The sequence below is a fragment of the Mustelus asterias genome, unplaced genomic scaffold (assembly GCF_964213995.1).
Source record: "Mustelus asterias unplaced genomic scaffold, sMusAst1.hap1.1 HAP1_SCAFFOLD_74, whole genome shotgun sequence".
In the NCBI taxonomy this organism is placed as follows: domain Eukaryota; kingdom Metazoa; phylum Chordata; class Chondrichthyes; order Carcharhiniformes; family Triakidae; genus Mustelus; species Mustelus asterias.
This window is the reverse complement of record NW_027590134.1, coordinates 353395-372025: the sequence shown is the minus strand read 5'-3', so window position 1 is coordinate 372025 and position 18631 is coordinate 353395. Positions and strand designations below refer to the sequence as shown.

At 44.8% G+C, this 18631-nt stretch overlaps 1 protein-coding gene across 1 annotated transcript in view; it reads left to right on the top strand.

Annotated features, from left to right (window-relative positions):
• LOC144483491 (uncharacterized) overlaps positions 1–16805 on the top strand; it is a 37246-nt gene extending 20441 nt beyond the window's left edge. The window contains exons 7-11 of the mRNA XM_078202184.1: positions 6742–6913; positions 7017–7082; positions 11377–11934; positions 12451–12570; positions 16771–16805. Of these exons, the coding sequence (XP_078058310.1) occupies positions 6742–6913; positions 7017–7082; positions 11377–11934; positions 12451–12570; positions 16771–16805 (951 nt within the window). The remainder of the gene's footprint in view (positions 1–6741; positions 6914–7016; positions 7083–11376; positions 11935–12450; positions 12571–16770) is intronic.
• Positions 16806–18631: the final 1826 nt, after the last annotated feature.

The window sequence follows — 18631 nt, the reverse complement described above, 5'->3', positions numbered from 1 at the left end:
CATCTTCGTCACTTCCTCTAAAAACTTGATCAAGTTAGTGAGACACGACCTCCGCTTCATAAAACCATGTTGCCTCTCTCTAATTTCCAAGTGGGAATAAATCCTGTCTCGAAGAATCCTCTCCAATAATTTCCCGACACTGATGGACATCATAATGGATACCCATAATGGGCATTTGGTACATCCTTAGCTGGTCTCTGTTCTAGGAGAACAGACACACAAACACCTCCAACCTGGCATCCAACTCCTAAGTTTGGAAGACACAAAGGCGAGGCTAGCCACCTGCACACGGGAATCTTGACAAGTAAAAATCACCACCGTGGTCTCAGTGACATCAACGCAGCAAACAACTCGCCTCACACAAAAGGATCAAGATTTATGGGACGAGATTGGCTCCAGAAGACCCGTCTGATGCGGTTGGAGATCTTTAGGCTCGGAGTTCGGTGATTGTACAAAGTCCAGTCGATGCCCTGGAAGTTTCCAAGAAAGTCTTGAAAAAAATAAAAGGGGCCAATGCCAAGGTCTACATCGACCCCGATGCTAAACCTAGGGCAAGACCAGTTCCTTACTCCATGCTGGAGAAGTTGGAAACTGAACTAGGGTGTCTTGAAAATGCAGATAGAATAAGGCCTGTGCAATTTGCAGAATGGGCGGTGCCTGTAGTGGCTGTATTTTAAGTCCAGCAAATCAGTTTGTCATCGGGATTATAAACAGTCAGCTGGTTTTTCAAACTCGATAGGCACTTCTGTTCAGAATCAAAGATCTCTATGCTAACTCAACAGGTGGCCAGATGTTCACCAATTTGGACATGTGCCACGTCTATCTTCGGCTTGTATTGGATGAGTCCTCCTAGAAATATGTGATAAATGCGAACAAGGAACAATAGAAGTAAACTCGCTTGCCCTTCGATCTCATCAGCGTGCCATTTTCCAATGAGTCATGGAGAACATTCTTCAAGGGCAACCCAAGGAGCTTCGTAACAGGGACACCTGGCATACTTTAAAAAAGGTCTTGCAGAGTTTTTCAAAAACGGGCGTGTGCTTGATGAGGGAGAAATGCATCTTCCAAGCAGCTGAAGTAACCTACTTAGGCTACCAGATAGATGGCAACGGGTTAGACCCAGTGGAGGATAAGCTAAAAACAATCAAGGAGGCATCAACTCCAAAGAACTCCACAGGGGTTGAAATATTTTCTGGGATTGGTTACTTATTATGGAAAAATTATCCTGAATTTGCCTTCCATGCTGGCCGCCTTGCACGCCTTACTATGAAAATACAGAGATGGTCCTGGGAAGCTCCACAGGCAGAGGCTTTCGCCAAAGTCAAACGTTGGCTATTATAATCTAACTCATTGGCCCATTTTGATGCCGACAAATAACTTGTGCTGACACGCAACGTTTCCCTGTACAGGGATGGGCCGGTGCTTTTACAGCACTAGAAAGATGGGACGGAGAAGCCCATCGTGTGTGCATCCAGGACCTTTCTGGATGTAGAGTGAAGGTATTCTCAGATTGAGGAAGAAGGGTTGGTGGTGTATTTGGTGTGGAAAAGTTCCATCACTATGTCTACGGTAGACGTTTCCCAATTGTTACCAACCACAAATTCTTATTGGGACGTTTCAACCAGGACAAGGCATCCCGTTATTGTCTCCATCCAGATAGAGTTGGGCCTTTTTACTGGCTGCCTACAAATATCGTACAGAGCACCAGGCTGGAATCCAGATTGCCAATACACTGAGTCACCTCACATTGCCCACAAGCCTGTCTCCTTTACCAGCATTGCATCAGGTCGTGATGACACTGAATCATTTGGAGAGTTTGCCAGTCTCCGCAAGGCAGATTAGAGCCTGGACATAGAAAGATCAATCTCCAGCATTTGATCCTAGATGGAGGATTCCAATGATGACCCTGCGAAGAAATGCAACCTTACCTAGCTAAGAAAGACTAGCAGTGTTGAGGATGGGATCATTGAGGGTCTCGAGTGTCGTTCCGCCCCCAGGATGACATCCAATATTAGTGGAAGTACATAATGGCCACCTTGGAGTATCAGAGATGAAAATGCTGGCCAGGAGCTACGCCTGCTGGCCCGGCCTCGACTCAGTCACGACGGACTTGGAGAAGCAGTGTGACTTGTGCTAAGAAAATCAAAAGCTTCCTCCCTCAGCCTCTCCACACCCATGGGAATAATGTGGCAGGCCATGGGTACAAGTACATGTGGACTTTGCAGGGCCCTTTATGGGTTCCATGCTTTTAATCATGGTACATACACACTTCAAATGGTTGGAGATGCACTGCATGAGTTCCACGACTTATCCCAGGCTGCGATCAATAAATTGCGATAAAGCTGTTGTACGCATGGGGCAGCAGAAGCCCTGGTTTCCAATAGTGTTATGGCCATTACCTGCAGTGATTTTCAGAATGTCGGCTCTCTAATAGTGTCCAAATCACCCGACTCAGCACCTACCAGCCCGTCGTCAAACAGATTGGCGGAACAGGCGGTGCAAACCTTCAGAAATGGCATGAGAAAAAGAACTGATGGCACCCATGGAGAGCAAACTGGCATGATATTTGTTTGACTATAGGACCGCACCACATATAACAAATGGAGTTGCCTCTGTGGAACTGTTACTGGGATAGCAGCTTCATATCAGACAGAGACTGCTGTTTCCAAACCTGGCAGGGAGGGTGGGGACCCAACGAGAAAATCAGAAGAAAAATCAAGATTCTACAACGACAGAAAGAACATTTGAAACAGGTCACCTGATTCACACAATCAACTTCAGCGATGGTCCCAGCTAGGACCCTGTGCTTGTTATGGAGAAAACGATGCCTGTATCTTAAGCTTAAAGCCTTAAAGAAACAGCTGGAGCATCTCAGACGCAGGTTGTCCACTTCTGAACAGGTCTCATTCCCATGGAGACAGCCGCTTCCAAGGTTGGCTCTCAATGCGAAGCTAAGTCCGCATTAGCCTCTCCAGATAAACAAGGCATGGACTCTGAGATGAAAGCTGAGGAAGCGGGTGTCCAGGCTACAAAAAAACCAAAAGAGGAGACCGCATCAGTGAACCTACGATGCTCCCTCGAAACAGAGATCCCCATTCACTTCACTGCCTGACCCAGGCCCGCCTTCAATGCACAGCAGTCCAAACGCTAAGTGACAGAAAGTATCTCCTCATGGTGGGGGTTGAGGGGGAGAAACGGACTCTAGGTGGGGGGAGGGGTGGGGCGAGTGTTATGAAGGACATGGGGGATTGTTGATAGATCTGCCCAGGGGCTTTGTGGAGTACAAAGTCACTTATTAAGCAAAGGGAGCCTTGCCCAATGGGAAGATAGCGATTGGAGTTTAAAACCTTTTGCTTTAAGCCACACTGTTATTGCAGGTCCCAGGTTTACAGACTTGTTTACTCTAACGGATGCAACTCATCTTGTTAGTCCCACTAAAGGGTTTCTGGAGAGTGGAAACTGTCTTTTTCTGAATTACTACAGAGGGCATTGCAGGAACAGCAGCAGGGATACATAAAAATGATGTGCCAACCTGGTGAATCTACAACCCCTCACCATGCTATAGATAGACAGGCAAGTTGAGCCACAACTGACACAGCATAAAGCTTTTCTATCCTGCCACGTCAGGCATATCATGTTGCATAATTAAACAGCAAACGTGTGGAGGGGATTTCGCAAAGTTCCACATCAAAAACATCAGAGTCCAGCTCATGAGTGCAAAAGACACGGCTGAAGCATTCGCAATAATATTCAGTCAGACATGTTACTGAGTTATTCATTTCAGCCTCTTCATGGGATCCCCATCATCACAGAAAAACCAATTCAGTTCCCTCCACATGATCTAAAGGAATAACTTAGTGCTTGGTGTGCAGGAACACTGACAACATCCTGGCTGTCATACTGAAGCTTTGTGCTCCAGCACAGGCTGCACTGTGAGCCAAGCTGTTCAGTGCAGCTACAACACTGGCATCTACCCGACAATATGGAAATATTGCCAGCAACAGCCTGTCCATGATAAACAGGACAAACCCACTCCAGGAATTACCATTCTATTAATCTATTCACAGTCATCAAAATGACGGAAGGGATCATCAACAGTTCTTGCAGTGGTCCTTGCTCAGCAATAACCTGCTCACAGATACTTAGTTTGTGTTCTGCCAGGACCACTCTGCTGCAGAGCTCCTTTGGTTCAGACATGGCGAAAAGAATTACAGGGGAGAGGTGAAAGGGTCTGTCATTCACATCAAGACAGCATTTTCACTCAATTAGCATCAAAACCTTCCGGCAAAACTGGAGTCAATGGAAATCCGTAATCATATCGCCTCTGAAACTTGTTTTCAGTGAAGACAGATCCACTTTCCACAATGGGTCCTCGTCCAACCACACAATCATCTCAACCATTCCAGTTGTTTTCAGAAGCTGCAATAATTTTGTTGCACTGAGGGAACCACAACTTATACAATATTCTAAATGTGGTCTCATCAATGATTTTAGGAATGAGCTGGATTATCTCACTTTTTGACTCAATATTACCCTCATAATCCACCACAACGCTTAGTTTACTGCAACTAACACTGGGTCGTATCAATTTTCGATCCTTATAGTCTCAGAATCTTACAGAATAGAAGCTGGAATCATGTTAAAAAGAATGCTGTCCCTATTTTTTTCATTGTGGAAAGTCAGTCTTCACGGGGGAATATAACATCATTGAATTCATTCACTTTGTGATTTTCTGCCCCTGTGCTCTGGGAAAGTAATTTACTCCCTCTCTTAAACATTGAAAAAAATAACTCCATTGTCTGCTACCCCCGACACAAACTCCATCTCCTCACCACCGGATTGTATTCCATTCCCAGCCGCTGACTGAGACCTGGCCAGACTATCTGTGACTTCAGTGTTCAGAATCAAGCTGAACTCCATTTCCTGCATAATTGTCAGTGCAGAAATATCCTTATTCTCTGAATGTAACACTGCAAATTTCTCCTCCCACCTCAGCACAGCTCCTGCTGAATCCGAATCTAAATTTTTGTTACCCCCAGATTCGTCTGTTCCAATGTTCTCCTGTTGGGCCTCCCACATCGCCCTTTATCTTCAGCTCTTCAGATTCTGCTGCCTTCACTGTGTTCCCCGTCAGACTCCAGATATCACTTTGTGCTCACAATGGCCCCCCAGTCCTCAGATGTCTTCAATTTAAAATTCCCATTCTTCTAGTTTCCGAGTCAATGAGTTTGAACCATTCCTGTAAACTCCAGTCTGAAATTCTCCATTAGCACGACTCTGACATCTTGCACAGCCCCTCCTTCACACCCCACTTGTAACTGTGTTAATATCTCTCGAATCCTATCTCACTCCCCTCTCCTCTTCACCCAGATTTCATACTAGTAATTTGAAAACAAAAAATGTTTTGTTTCTGGAATTTGAGTTACTGAGCGGTAAAGATTACATTAGATTTTTCACCATTGTCAATGGCTCATTCTCCTGACCTAAATTAGCAGTCGGTATTTGGATTAGTCAATGGCAATTTGTCAGTCAAATTTCATTTTAACATTGCTTCCATTTAAATAACTTAAGGATCAGATTCATTATTTCCCTGTCATCTGAGTTCTGATTCGTTGTTTATTTTACTTACACATGGAGAGCAGGAATCCCTACAGTCCATAAGGAGGCCCATCATTCTGCACCAACTCTTTAAAAGAGCAACTTACCCAGGCCCATCTTTAGACAATGGAAACAGGAGCACCTGCAGGAAACCGACACAGACATGGGAAGAATGTGCAAACTCCGCACAGCCAGTCACCCAACACCGGGATCAAACCTGTGCGACTGCAATGGTAACCACTGTGCGGCTAGGAGTAGGCCGTCCAGCCCCTCGAGTCTGCCCCGCTCTTTAATGACATGATTTGATTGTAGCCTCCAATCTGCAGACTGCCTATCCACGATACCCATAACTCCTTGCTGACCAAGACGCCATCCACCTCTCCGTTCCTACCACCTTTTGAGGAAGAGCGTTTCAAAGACGCATTACCCTTTCGGAGAAAAAAAAACATAGCCACATCTCATCAGGATCCTGGTAAATCACAGCGTGATTTAAGTGTGTGGAAAAAGTGCATCATGTTGTCAATCAGTCATCGAATCAGAAAGAGTGCAGAAAGAGGCCATTCGGCCCATCAAGTCTGCACCGACCACAATCCCACCCAGGCCCCCCCATATCCCTAAACATTTACCCGCTAATCCCTTTAACCTACGCATCTCAGGACACTAAGGTGCAATTTTAGCATGGCCAATCCACTTAACCCGCACATCTTTAGACTGTGGGAGGAAACCGGAGCACCCGGAGGAAACCCACGCAGACACGAGGAGAATCGAACCCAGGTCCTTGGGGCTGTGAAGCAGCAGTGCTAACCACTGTGCTACCGTGCCGCCCCATCATGTTGGACACTGAAGGACAGACAGCTAATCACATGAAAATATATCAGATTCTCAGTGATTCCTCACACGAGTTGAAATGTGTTTTTGATTTCCAGTTCAGTTGATTCACATTTGTTTATTGTTAGTGATTGGAACGAGATTTCAAGAGAATTTTCAGTCCGTGTTTATTATGGATCAGGACCCGGCCCAGTGACTGATTTCTGAGCTGAAAACAACTGGGAAATGCCATCACTGAGCAGATCCTTTCCTTCTCATTCTCAGTGTTTATCTTTCACTCTGCGTCTCATTATTCTTCATTACTATTCTCCATAGAAAGTCACTGAGCTCGTGGATAAGGGAAACCGGGCGTACAGTTCCAAACTTCTCCTCAATCTGGTGATGGAAAAAGGATCTCGGGCTCGAAGGGTGATGTGGGAATCCTTTGTGAGAATGCGTCACGGAGTCCCAAAACTGGATAAAATACTGAAAGAAATACAGGAGCTTGGTACGGTAAAATCACAGTGAATTCAATTTCCCATTTAAACACTGTCGATATCACTGTAATATTACACTGAGCTGGTTTCATGGAAGTTTATTTATTTAAACAGGTGCTGATTCGTTTGATTATATCAACATCGCACATGGTTTATGTGAATTACCCACTAACCTGAAAGGTAAGAGAGGAAATGGAGATTATAAACTATTTCACTTCTGAGAATCTGAATGATTGGTTGGAGCCTTTGTTTAAGAGATTGTGAAAATCTGGGATACTGAAAATTCAAGACTGTGGAAATTGGGTCGAGCATGATTCGGTTTTGTCATTAATGCTCGACCATACATAGCTTCAAATTACAATTCAGATGATCTGTCGTTTTTTTTCTAAAAATGTGTGACCATTGCATCTTTTCACTTAACCTCGCTGTTAATTGCTATTACTTCTGAAGTCTTATAGACACCTGTCCGAAACCCGGTACCGTGTGAATTCAGTACAGAGCTTCTGCGTGCCTGGGTGTTCTAACAGAAAGCAAAGAGTGGGGTAAATGGTTATTTTGGTTGGCGATCAGTGACGAGTGGTGTGCCTCAGGGATCAGTGTTGGGACCGCAATTGTTTATGATTTACACAGATGAGTTGGAGACCAAGTGTAGTGTGTCAAAATTAGCAGATGACACTAAGATGAGTGGCAGAGCAAAGTGTGCAGAGGACGCTGAAAGTCTACAAAGGGATATAGATAGTCTGAGTGGGCGAGAGTCTGGCAGATGGAGTGCAATGTTGGGAAATGTGAGGTCATCCATTTTGGTAGGAATAACAGCAAAATGGACTATTACTTAAATGGCAACAAATTGCAGCATGCGGCTGTGCAGAGAGACCTGGGTGTCCTTGTGCAAGAATCACAAGGTGTTTGTAGGTGTAGCAGGGAATTAAGAAGGCAAATGGAATTTTGTCCTTCATTGATAGACGGATGGAGTTTAAAAACAGCGAGGTTATGTTGCAGCTGTATAAGGTGCTGGTGAGGCCACACCTGGAGCATTGTGCACAGTTTTGGTTTCCTTATTGAGAAAGGATATACTGGCACTGGAGGGGGTGCAAAGGAAATTTCCTCGGTTGATTCCGGAGCTGAGAGGGTTGGCTTTTGAGGAGAGACTGAGTGGACTGTGAAGATACATATAAGATTATGAAGGGAATAGATAAGATAGAAGCAGGGAAGTTGTTTCCACTGGCAGGTGAAATTAGAACTTGGGGGCATGGCCTCAAAATAAGAGGGAGCAGATTTAGGACCGAGTTGAGGCGGAACTTCTTCAACCAAAGTGTTGTGAATCTGTGGAATTCCCTGCCGAGTGAAGCAGTTGAGGCTACCTCACTCAATGTTTTTAAAGCAAGGATAGCTACATTTTTGAACAGTAAAGGAATTAAGTGTTATGGTGAGCAGGTGGGTAAGTGGAGCTGAGTCCACAAAAAAATCAGCCATGATCTTGAATGGTAGAGCAGGCTTGAGGGGCCAGATGGCCTATTCCTGCCCCTAGTTCTTATGTTCTGGGTTCACAGTAAAGAGTCGGGCCTTGAGCCAGATGTAAAGGGTTCGCTGCACCTGAGAAATCATTCCTACCGTAAACATATCAAATTAGTGAGTAGCAAAATCCCAGATGGCCCATCAAGCCAAACCCGGGCCACCAGGGCTCAGTGTTCAGAAGCGGAGATGTCCACTGATGACTGTGCAATGTTCCAGAACATTCATGACTCCTCAGATACTGAAGCAATTCATGTCCAAATACAGCAAGTTCTGGACAAAATCTAGGTTTGATCTGACAAGGTTGCATGTAAACTTCACACCACACACGTACCAAGCTATAACTATCTCCAACAAGAGTGGATTCAACCATCACCCCTTGACAATCGGTGGCATCAGTTTTCTGTATCCCCCACTATCAACAACCTGAGGGTTACCATTGACCAGAAACTGAACTGGACTAGATATATAAATAGTGTGACGACAAGAACAAGTCAGCTGCTAAGAATTCTACAGCGTGAAAGTCATCTCTTGCTCCCTGTAAACTTTCCACCATCCACAAGGCACAAGTCAGAAGTGTGATGGAATTCTCTGCCCTCACCTGGGTAAGTGCAGCTCAACGACACGCGTGGAATTCCTCACATACCAGTTTAAAGTAGACTGTTTGATTAATACCCGCCCACAAAACTTATCCCCTTCACCACCGACGAAAAATGGCAGCAGTGTTTACCATCTACAAGATGCATTGCCGAACACAGCAAGGCTGCTGAGACAGCACTTTCCAAACTCATGGCTGCTGCCATCCAGAAGATCAAGGGCAGCAGTCACAGGGGCACACCACTATGTTTTCCACCAAGTCACTCACCACCCTGACTTGGAAATATCTCTGTCCGTTCAAAAACAAAGAACAAAGTAAAGTCCAGCGCAGGAACAGGCATCTTTGGCACTCCGGGCCTGCGCAAACCATGATGCGTGCCTAAACTGAAAACGTATGCACATACAGAGTCCGTATCCTTCCATTCCCATCCTATTCATGTATTCGTCTAGTTACCCCTTAAATGCTGCTGTCGTACCTGTCCCCGCCCCCTCCCCAGACAGCACGTCCCAGACATTCACCATCCTCTGTGTAAAAGAAACTTGTCTCACACATCTGCTCTAAACTTCTCCCCACGCACCTTAAACCTATGTTCCCTAGTACTTGACTTGAAACACTATAAAAGGGGAAAGTTATTTTTGTTTTGAGTTCTCTGTCTAAAGGCAGGTTATGTCTCCACCATGGGCAGGGCAACGAGCGAGGTCCTGAATTCACCTTGGAACAGGGATCAATCGTCAGGCTGTTGTTATAACATAAACCACATCATGTGTCCACCCAACTGATCCAAACGGCTCTGCAATAACTCGCTTAATGTGGTAACAGCCCTGATAGAATAGCAGAACTTTCCATGTTCAAAACTGTTGCTTTTCCAATGCACACAATATGACGAGAACCTACTGAAGTTTACGCACAGTAACAGTGAGACTCCTGAACAATTACAGTCTCTCCCGCTCCTACGCAGCGTCTAATATCCCACTTACCATTTCTGCAGCAGATTGGGAGCTCTGACCAGTTCACAAACTATGTGGACTGCTATATAATCAAGATCTACCAATGAGATGTCTATAATAAGGGCAGCGTGGAAAGTATTAACCATCAGAGTTAAAACATCACCTTTGTAAAATCAATGGGGGCGATTCTCCCAGGCCGGCTGTGCTGCTTTGGTAGTGCAGCAGACCAGGAGGCTGGTGCAGAGCCGTTTCACAGGCTCCCCGCTGGGGGCCATAGCCTGCCTGCGTCTCCGGCAGCTGGATTTCGGGCGCCGACAACTCCGTGCCAGAGATCCGCGCGGAGCTGTATAAATTATTACAATGCGCATTTGAATCTGCTTAAAAGTCATTAGCGGGCCCAGCACTGAGATTTCCGGGCCCACGAGCCTCTCGCTCCGCCATCCCCTCACGTCAGGAGTGGTTCACTCCAACAGGGTTTTGTACAACTTCCCATTTGCAGGGAGCTGGCGACCAGACCCCGCTGGAGTGAAGGGGATGTCATCGAGGCCCCCAGGAGGTTGGAGGTGGCTGGGGTACCCTGGGCATTGCCAGCCTGGGCCCTGGCACTTCCAAAGGGGCAAAGTGCTAATGTCCAGGACACCTTGGCACTGCCTAGTGGGCATTGAGCAGTGCCAAGAGTACAGGGCCTAATGGGGATCGGGCCTGTGGGGGTGGGGAGTCCCGCTTCCACTCTGCATTCGGGCTGAGTGACGGAGGGAGGGAGGACAGCGATTGGGGCTGGCCATCAGGGTGGGGGGAGGAGATCAGCCTTCTGGGGTGGGTGGGGGGGGGGGGTCAAGATTACGGCGGGGTCAGTCCGTTGGGGTGGGGGGGGAGGGGGCGTTGGGACTGTGTAGGAGGGGGAGGGGAGGTGGCGTTGGGACTGTGTAGGAGGGGGAGGGGAGGGGGCATTGGGACTGTGTAGGAGGGGGAGAAGTGCTGGCCGCCGGCATTGTGGGGCCAGTACGCATGCGCCGATCTCTGCACTGACAGATCATCGCACGCACAGTGGCCGCTCAGCGCGATGCTGCCGGCCCCTCCAGCCTGATTCACGCTCCTGCACTCTGCTCTGCAGAGATTGTGGGAGATTCATTTTGAACCTCCCGCTGAAAAGACCAGCGTGATTTACTCCAGTTTTTACACAAATTCGACACCGAGATTCCTTTTCGGGAGAATCGCCCCCAACATGTGATAGAAACATTGGAATTAAGTGAAGACCTGAAACTTTAAGTGGAAATTAATCATTGTCAAATGAGGTTTTCAATAACTCAATTTTATATCCTACTCAAACCTTGACTGACACTGTAAATTAAATCTCTCAAATCGGCAAAGACAGTGTCTTAATGCAACTAACATTTTCTCTTTGTTCTAATTGAAGATCTCCAACAGAAACACAAGGAGACACTCCGGGTACAAACTGAAACACTGAGAGTGAACACTATCCTCATAAAGGAGAAGGTTAAGATTTTCCAGCTGGTTGGTCGATACGCTGAGCTAACGGTTATTTCTACTGTTCGAGATCGGACACTTGTCGAACATGAACTGCTGGCAAGAGGCCGAGACCATGAAGAATGGAGAGAGAAACATCTCCGGAAAGAACTGGAAAAAATCCGAACTGATCAATTGTTTCAGAGCAGCTTTTCCCAGAGAAAATCCAAATCTGGGAATTCAGCAGCAGTGAGCGGAGTGCCGGGAATTGGAAAAACAACAATGGTACAAAAGATTGTTTATGACTGGGCCACTGGGAAAATATACCCACACTTTCAATTTGTTTTCAGTTTTAAATTCCGGGATTTGAACACTATTAACTGTAGAATAAACCTGAGGAATCTGATACTGTTTTTCTATCCTTACTTTGGGAATATTCTGGGAGAGTTCTGGAAGAACCCAGAGGCATTGCTGTTTATATTCGATGGTTTGGATGAATTCAAGGACAGTATTGATTTTGCTGACAATCGGAGAAATACAGAACCTCAGTACATGTGCACAGATCCCGAATGCTGCTGTGAAGTGTCTGATATTGTGTACAGTTTAATACAGCACAAGCTGCTCCCTGGATGTTCAGTGTTAGTGACCAGCCGCCCCACTGCATTACATTTATTGGAAAAGGCTGACATCAGTGTCTGGGCTGAAATTCTGGGATTTGTTGGTGATGAACGGAAGGAATATTTCAACAAGTTTTTTGAAGATCAGACGGTGGCAGCAGCTGTTTTCAAACACGTGGAGGAGAACGAGATCCTGTACACCATGTGTTACAACCCTTCCTACTGCTGGATCCTCGGTCTGTCACTGGGTCCCTTCTTTACACAAAGAGACAGGAAACGGCAGCAAGTTCCCAAGACCATCACCCAACTATATTCCTACTATATTTACAACATTCTGAAAAACCATGGCCGAGAGATTGAAAACCCCCGTGATGTGTTACTGAAGCTTGGTGAGATGGCCCACACAGGAGTCTCCGAGAAGAAGACTGTGTTTAGAAATGGAGATTTGATCAAGTACAAGCTGGAACCTTCCCAGTTCCTGTCTGGATTCCTGGTGGAACTTTTGGAGAAAGATGAATCTGCCCAGAGTGTGGTTTACACATTCCCACACCTCACCATCCAAGAGTTTGCAGCTGCACTCTCACAATTCCTGACTCCAGATCCCGGGGAGATCGGGAAACTCCTCAGTGAAGCCCACAGCGAGGAAGATGGGCGATTTGAGATATTTCTCCGTTTTGTTGCTGGTCTGTCCTCCCCACAGTCAGCTCGACCCCTGGTGGAGTTTCTGGGTCCGTTTCTTCATCAAACAACCTGCCGAGTGCTTGACTGGGTGAAGGAGAAGGTTGAAGGGCAGATTGGAGACACACAGACTGAAACTGGGAAGAGGAAGCTCCTGAACACATTCCACTACCTGTTTGAGTCTCAGAATAAAGCACTGGCTCGGAACACAGTGGGATCTGTGGAAAAGCTTTCATTTCGCGGATTGCGACTGACCCCGATTGACTGTGCCCTCCTGTCTCATGTCATTGGACACTGTGGTACAATAAAACACCTCGATCTATGGGAATGTTACATTCAGCGTGAAGGGCTCCAGCGGCTGGGACCCGTTCTGCACAAATGTCAGGAATTGAGGTAACTGTTTGGTCTCATAGCGGATATTTTCATTGCTGAGAAGCCATTTCCTTTGTTCCAAATAAAACAGAGACATGTTCAGTTGAGGAAGTCAAGAGGGAAATAATGTCCAATGGTCACAGAGAAAGCGCGGGAGAATGGCACAAAGTCATAAAGCTCATTTGAGAGCAGCTGCAGACATGATGGGCCGATTGGCCTCCTTCTGAACCTGTAATAAATTTTTAATTCTCTGATAAAACTACAGCGGTTCAAGAAGGCAGATTCTCGTGGGCAAATAGGCATCGGCAATAAATGTTGGCAAAACCAGCGATGATCACGTTACTTGAGTGAATAAAAGCATTATTGGGATAAATTTTAAATCATTAGAGGTGTAAAGGCCTCGTTACAAAATTTAAAAAAAGGATATTTCACTCTCCCAACAGAAACCATCTGATTATGTATGATGCGAGAAGGAAATTTGTTTCTCTTGTGTTTGGTACAGCTTACAGTTTGTGGCTAATTATTGTCAGGATTATTTTCCTGCACGCTGCCTCTGTTATGTATTATAGTTGGTGTGTGTTTTATCGGGACAGTGTCCTTTTATAAGTCATGTGATAACTGGTGACATCAGTCAGGGTCGCAGTGGAGGTTCAGTCTTGTATTAAACCTCACAGTGTGCAGTTATGAAAAGAAACCTCCCTTAGGTTACAGCAGCCCACGCTGTTTCTGTTCCATGGTTCTGACTGCAGCCTCATAAAACCTGAATCACTCGCTGTGTTTAAAAAAAAAGCTTTATTCACACTGTATTTGCATCTTTTGCAAATCACTTTAAATCTTGTTGTTGATCCTTGTCCGAGCAGCAACATTTTGATTTGCTACCTGTTCTCTACAGCACCATCACTATTTTGAACATTTCTATCAAATGTCCTCTCAGCTTTCTTCCTTCCAAGGTGAACAACCTCTCCTATCGATCCTCGTGTCTGAAGTTTCACATCCCTGTAGCCAATCTTTTAAACATGTTCAGCGCTCTCTCCAATGTGTTCCAAGCCTTCCTAAAGTATGACGCACTGAACTGAGATCTAACTGATGTCTTTTGCAGGTTCAGCACAGCCTCCTTGCTCTTGTACTCTATGCCCCTATTGACAATGTTATGATCCCAGCTGATTTCTGGACAGTCAGGTCGAAGAGCAGAAACCCGGCTCAGTAAATCATAACTTTTATTTATTGTTTTATTATTTAGAAATGTAGATGAACAGAATAACAAGGTAGGCGATTAACTTTTAACAAAAGAATAAAACCTTTGTTAAAAAAATAACTGCAATGCACCACCCCATCTAACTTCACAGATGTCTGCAGATCTGTAAGGATGACACGAGTTACAAAATAGATCTTATGCTTTAATGTTCTCAGTAAGTACACAGTTAATGTAAACCAACAATCCACCTGTGGTTCAGAAATACCACTCTCTGAAACTCAGTGACAGATGCCACCCAAAGTAACTTCAGTGGATTCTTCTTCAAATCCCCCCAAATGTTTGTAACAATGTGAGAAAACCCGTCTCACTGGGACTGATGCTTCCGCTCCAGAAGCTCCACTCGAGAAACAAAAGCAGCTTTTGGAATCTTTTCAATGCTTTCTGTCAGATGCCTTCACCAAGGATCCCTGTCCAATATTTCAATGTTTCCTTTCATTATTCCTCCATACTCAGCCGTGCCAACAGACACCAGCGCCTCATAGTCTGTATGAAGATGTCACCAACTTTAGGAATATATCAGATATCTGGATTCTCGTGAGCAAACTTTACACTGTCTGCACCTCGCAGCTCTGTCTTTAACTGGGAGCCTCTCTCTGCTCCTCTCTTTAACTTCGGGAGCAGTAGCTAGTTCAGATTCAGGTTTTTTTTGTCTCTTCGACTTCTGTCTTCCTGGCACTCCTCTTTTCCTCCTTGGTTTCTGACGGTGATTTATCTTGTGGGTCCTGCTTTCTGAGTCCCTGCATTGCCCTGCCTCTACTGGCAGCCTCTGTGAACTCCGTCTTGCTTCTTGGATTAACTGGTTGTAACTGAAACTCAGTGTTTCTATCATTCATTGTGGACTTCTGAATATAAGCAACCATTTTTTTAACCTCTATAACTCTAACAATGTCGTAAACCTTAAATTAAAATGCAGGGACACAAAAAACCCGCAGGCAGGCAGCTTTGTTTAACACGAAGTGAAATTAAAGTTTTGGCTCTTTCTTAACACACAAGCACAGAAACACAAATTCAACTTAAACTCATGAATTATTATCTGATGCCTACAAACATAAACTATTTCACAGCAGTAAAGCCCAAGATGCTGTATTCTTTATTAACTGCTACCTACACTTGCCCTGCTAACGGCAATGATCAATGTACATATACGTCCGGTCCCTCTGCTCCTGCACTCTGCTAACTATTCTACCGATTATTTTATATTCCTTCCTCATCTGCATGTTACCAGAAAGTATCACCTCACCCGTCTCTGCATTGTACTTAATCTGCCACCTATCTGTACACTCCAATATTGTCCGTTTTTCAGTCCCAAGCTCCCCTCATCACAGTATCCGATGCCTCAAAGGTTTCTGTGATCAACAAACTTTGAAATTTTCCTCTATACTGCAAATACCTAGATCATTCATATATATCAGGGAAAAGCAAGGATCCCAATACTGACCTCTCGGGTTCTCCACTACCGACATCCTCCAGCCTGAAAAATATCCATTATTCATTGTTCATCCAATTTTGTATCCACATTGCGACTTTCCCATTTATTTTATGAGCTTATGCCACAAGTCTGTTGTGTTACTGCATCAGATGATTTTTGAATCTCCATGTCCACCACATCAACAGCAGAACCATCATTGACCCTTTCTGTTGCTCCCTCCAATTCACAGCAATATAAAGCCAGTCGCAAATGGCATTTTTTTTTACCAACCAATGAATTTAGTTTCCTGTGTGTCATTATTAGACTTACCATTTCCCTTTTGAACAAAGTGTGGGTCGACTCAGTGTAGTTAAATGATCAACTGACCCTCCAACCCTCAGCTGAGCTTAACACCAGTGCTCCCGTCTGGAGCCACAGACTTGACTCAATTGGATTGACTCACTATTTAAGGTTGTGGTTACAGGCTCCTGGCCCTCTCTTCATCCACTCCAACAAACTGAGATAGCTGGGAATTAAACCCGTATCAACTGCTTAGAAAGCAACTATGCTGACCATTATATCATTGTCATCATTACATCATAGGGGTAAGTTTTTCACTCACAGGATGGTTGGTGCGTGGAATCGGCTGCCGGTAGTGGTGGTGGAAGTGGATTCGATTGAGTCTTTTAAGAGACTTTTGGACAGGTTCATGGAGGTTAGTAAGATAGAGGGTTATCGATGAGCCGAGAATGTAAGGAAATTGTTCGGCGCAACTTGCGGGCCGAAGGGCCTGTTTGTGCTGTAGCTTTTCTATGTTCTATGTTCTATGTTCTTCTATGTTCTAATGTAGTGTTACAGTCATAGCGAGGGTGTAGAGAAAGATCAACTTGGGTGAGGTATCGTATCGTAACTTGAATCTGAACTTGCTAAGTTTCTGACACAAAAATAGATCCAGCTATTTTTCCTGCTGAACATTCATCTGAATTTAATGTGTTTCTCACTTTCTCCATTTAGTCTGTATTGCAATGAAGTGGGAGATTCAGGAGTGAAACTATTGTCTGCGGCTCTGAGGAATCCTGAATATAAAATACAGAAACTGGAGTAAGTATCAGACTGTGAGAGATTGTGTTAATAATCAGTGGCTGTCTGACGCTGTAAATTATTATCAGCGTCAGTAATCGTGTCATTAATAACCATTCCACATCATTCCTGTCAGTATTCGTGTTAAACACCACGGATTCACTCTGATTCCTGAAATCTTTCTCTCTCTGATCTCCAGTTTGGAGAGTAAAAGCCTCAGATATTCTCACCTCTGCTCTCAGTACAAACCCGTCAGTGATGTGTCTGAACCTGAGTTACAATAAACTGCGAGATTCAGGAGTGAAAGAATTAACTAATCATTTATAATTATTCTCAAAACCATTCATGAGAATAAAAAAGCTGGACAAAACGATTAAATGTTTATAGAATTCCCAGATATGGCTGGTCACATGTTCAATTCAGTATAATTTGTCATTCAGATTATAGATGTTTATGTCTGTCAGCTTCTCAGTTTGATTAAACATGGAAAACTGCTGTATATTGGTAAGGCAGATGACAAGCTACATTGAATTCTGATGAGTTTTATCCCGAGGGATCCACTTTCAAATGTATGTTAAACGGAGCTTAAGGAGCATCTGAAAAGAGAATGCAGAGATGGAGGTGGGGAGGGTTATGAAGAAAATTCCAGAGCTTACAGCCCAGCAGTTCAAGGCACAGCTCAGCTGGCAATGGCAATAATCATTCTGGTGTTGTTACAACTCTTACAATGGCAATAATCACTGTGCAGAATAGTCTGAATGATGTCCCTATTAATAATGGACATTGTTTTTAAGAACACAAATAATGATACAAAATATACCATTGCTATCAGTATTTTTGTTATTAAAAACACGATCCGCTATGAGGAGACACATACTGAGCTTGGGGGCAAAGTAAGAAGACCATGAAATAAAAGAGACAAAGGCAGCCTGGATATGAAGTTATCTGAGTGACAGGAAATAGGCAGGAGAGGTGATCTCTACTTTTTCATTTATGGGAAGCTGACAGTGGCGTTCCCCAGAAACCAGTACTGTGTTACTACGACTAATTTTCTTTACATATACTGCCAAATGAGACTTGGGTTTATCTAAAGATGAGATGTGAAGCTCCAGCACACGGCCACCAGAGCAGAGAGCGGACGCAGCATATGATAGACCGAGCTCAATCATACCAAAACCAATGGATCAGATCAGAGATCTGCAGTGTTGCCATATCCAGTCCTAAATAGTGTTACACATGCCACAAATGGTGGACATGCCGCTTACATGAGGTGACATGGTGGCACAGTGGTCAGCACTGCTGCCTCACAGCGCCAGGGACCAGGGTTCAATTCCGGCCTTGGGTGACTTGTGTGGAGTTTGCACATTCTTCCAGTTTCTGTGTGGGTTTCCTCTGGGTACTCCAATTTTCTCCCACAGTGCAAAGATGTGCAGGTTCTGTTGATTGGCTATGCTAAGTTGTCCCTTGGTATCTCAGGGTGTGTAGGTTACGGGGATTAGTGGGCCATATATGTGGAGTTACAGAGATAGGGCCTGGATATGATATTCTTTCAAAGAATTGGTGAAGACTCGATGGGTCAAAGGGCCTCCTTCTACACTGTGGGAATTCTATGATTCTATAAACATGCACAAGAATTCCATCATTACTGATGAGGGAACCCAGAGCATCAGTGCCATCTTCAGCCAGAAGTGCTGAGTAGAATGATTAATCTCGGCCTCCTCCTGAGGTCCCCAGCATTACAGATGACAATTTGATGCACTGCATGTGAGGTAAAGAAATGACTGAAGGCGCTGCG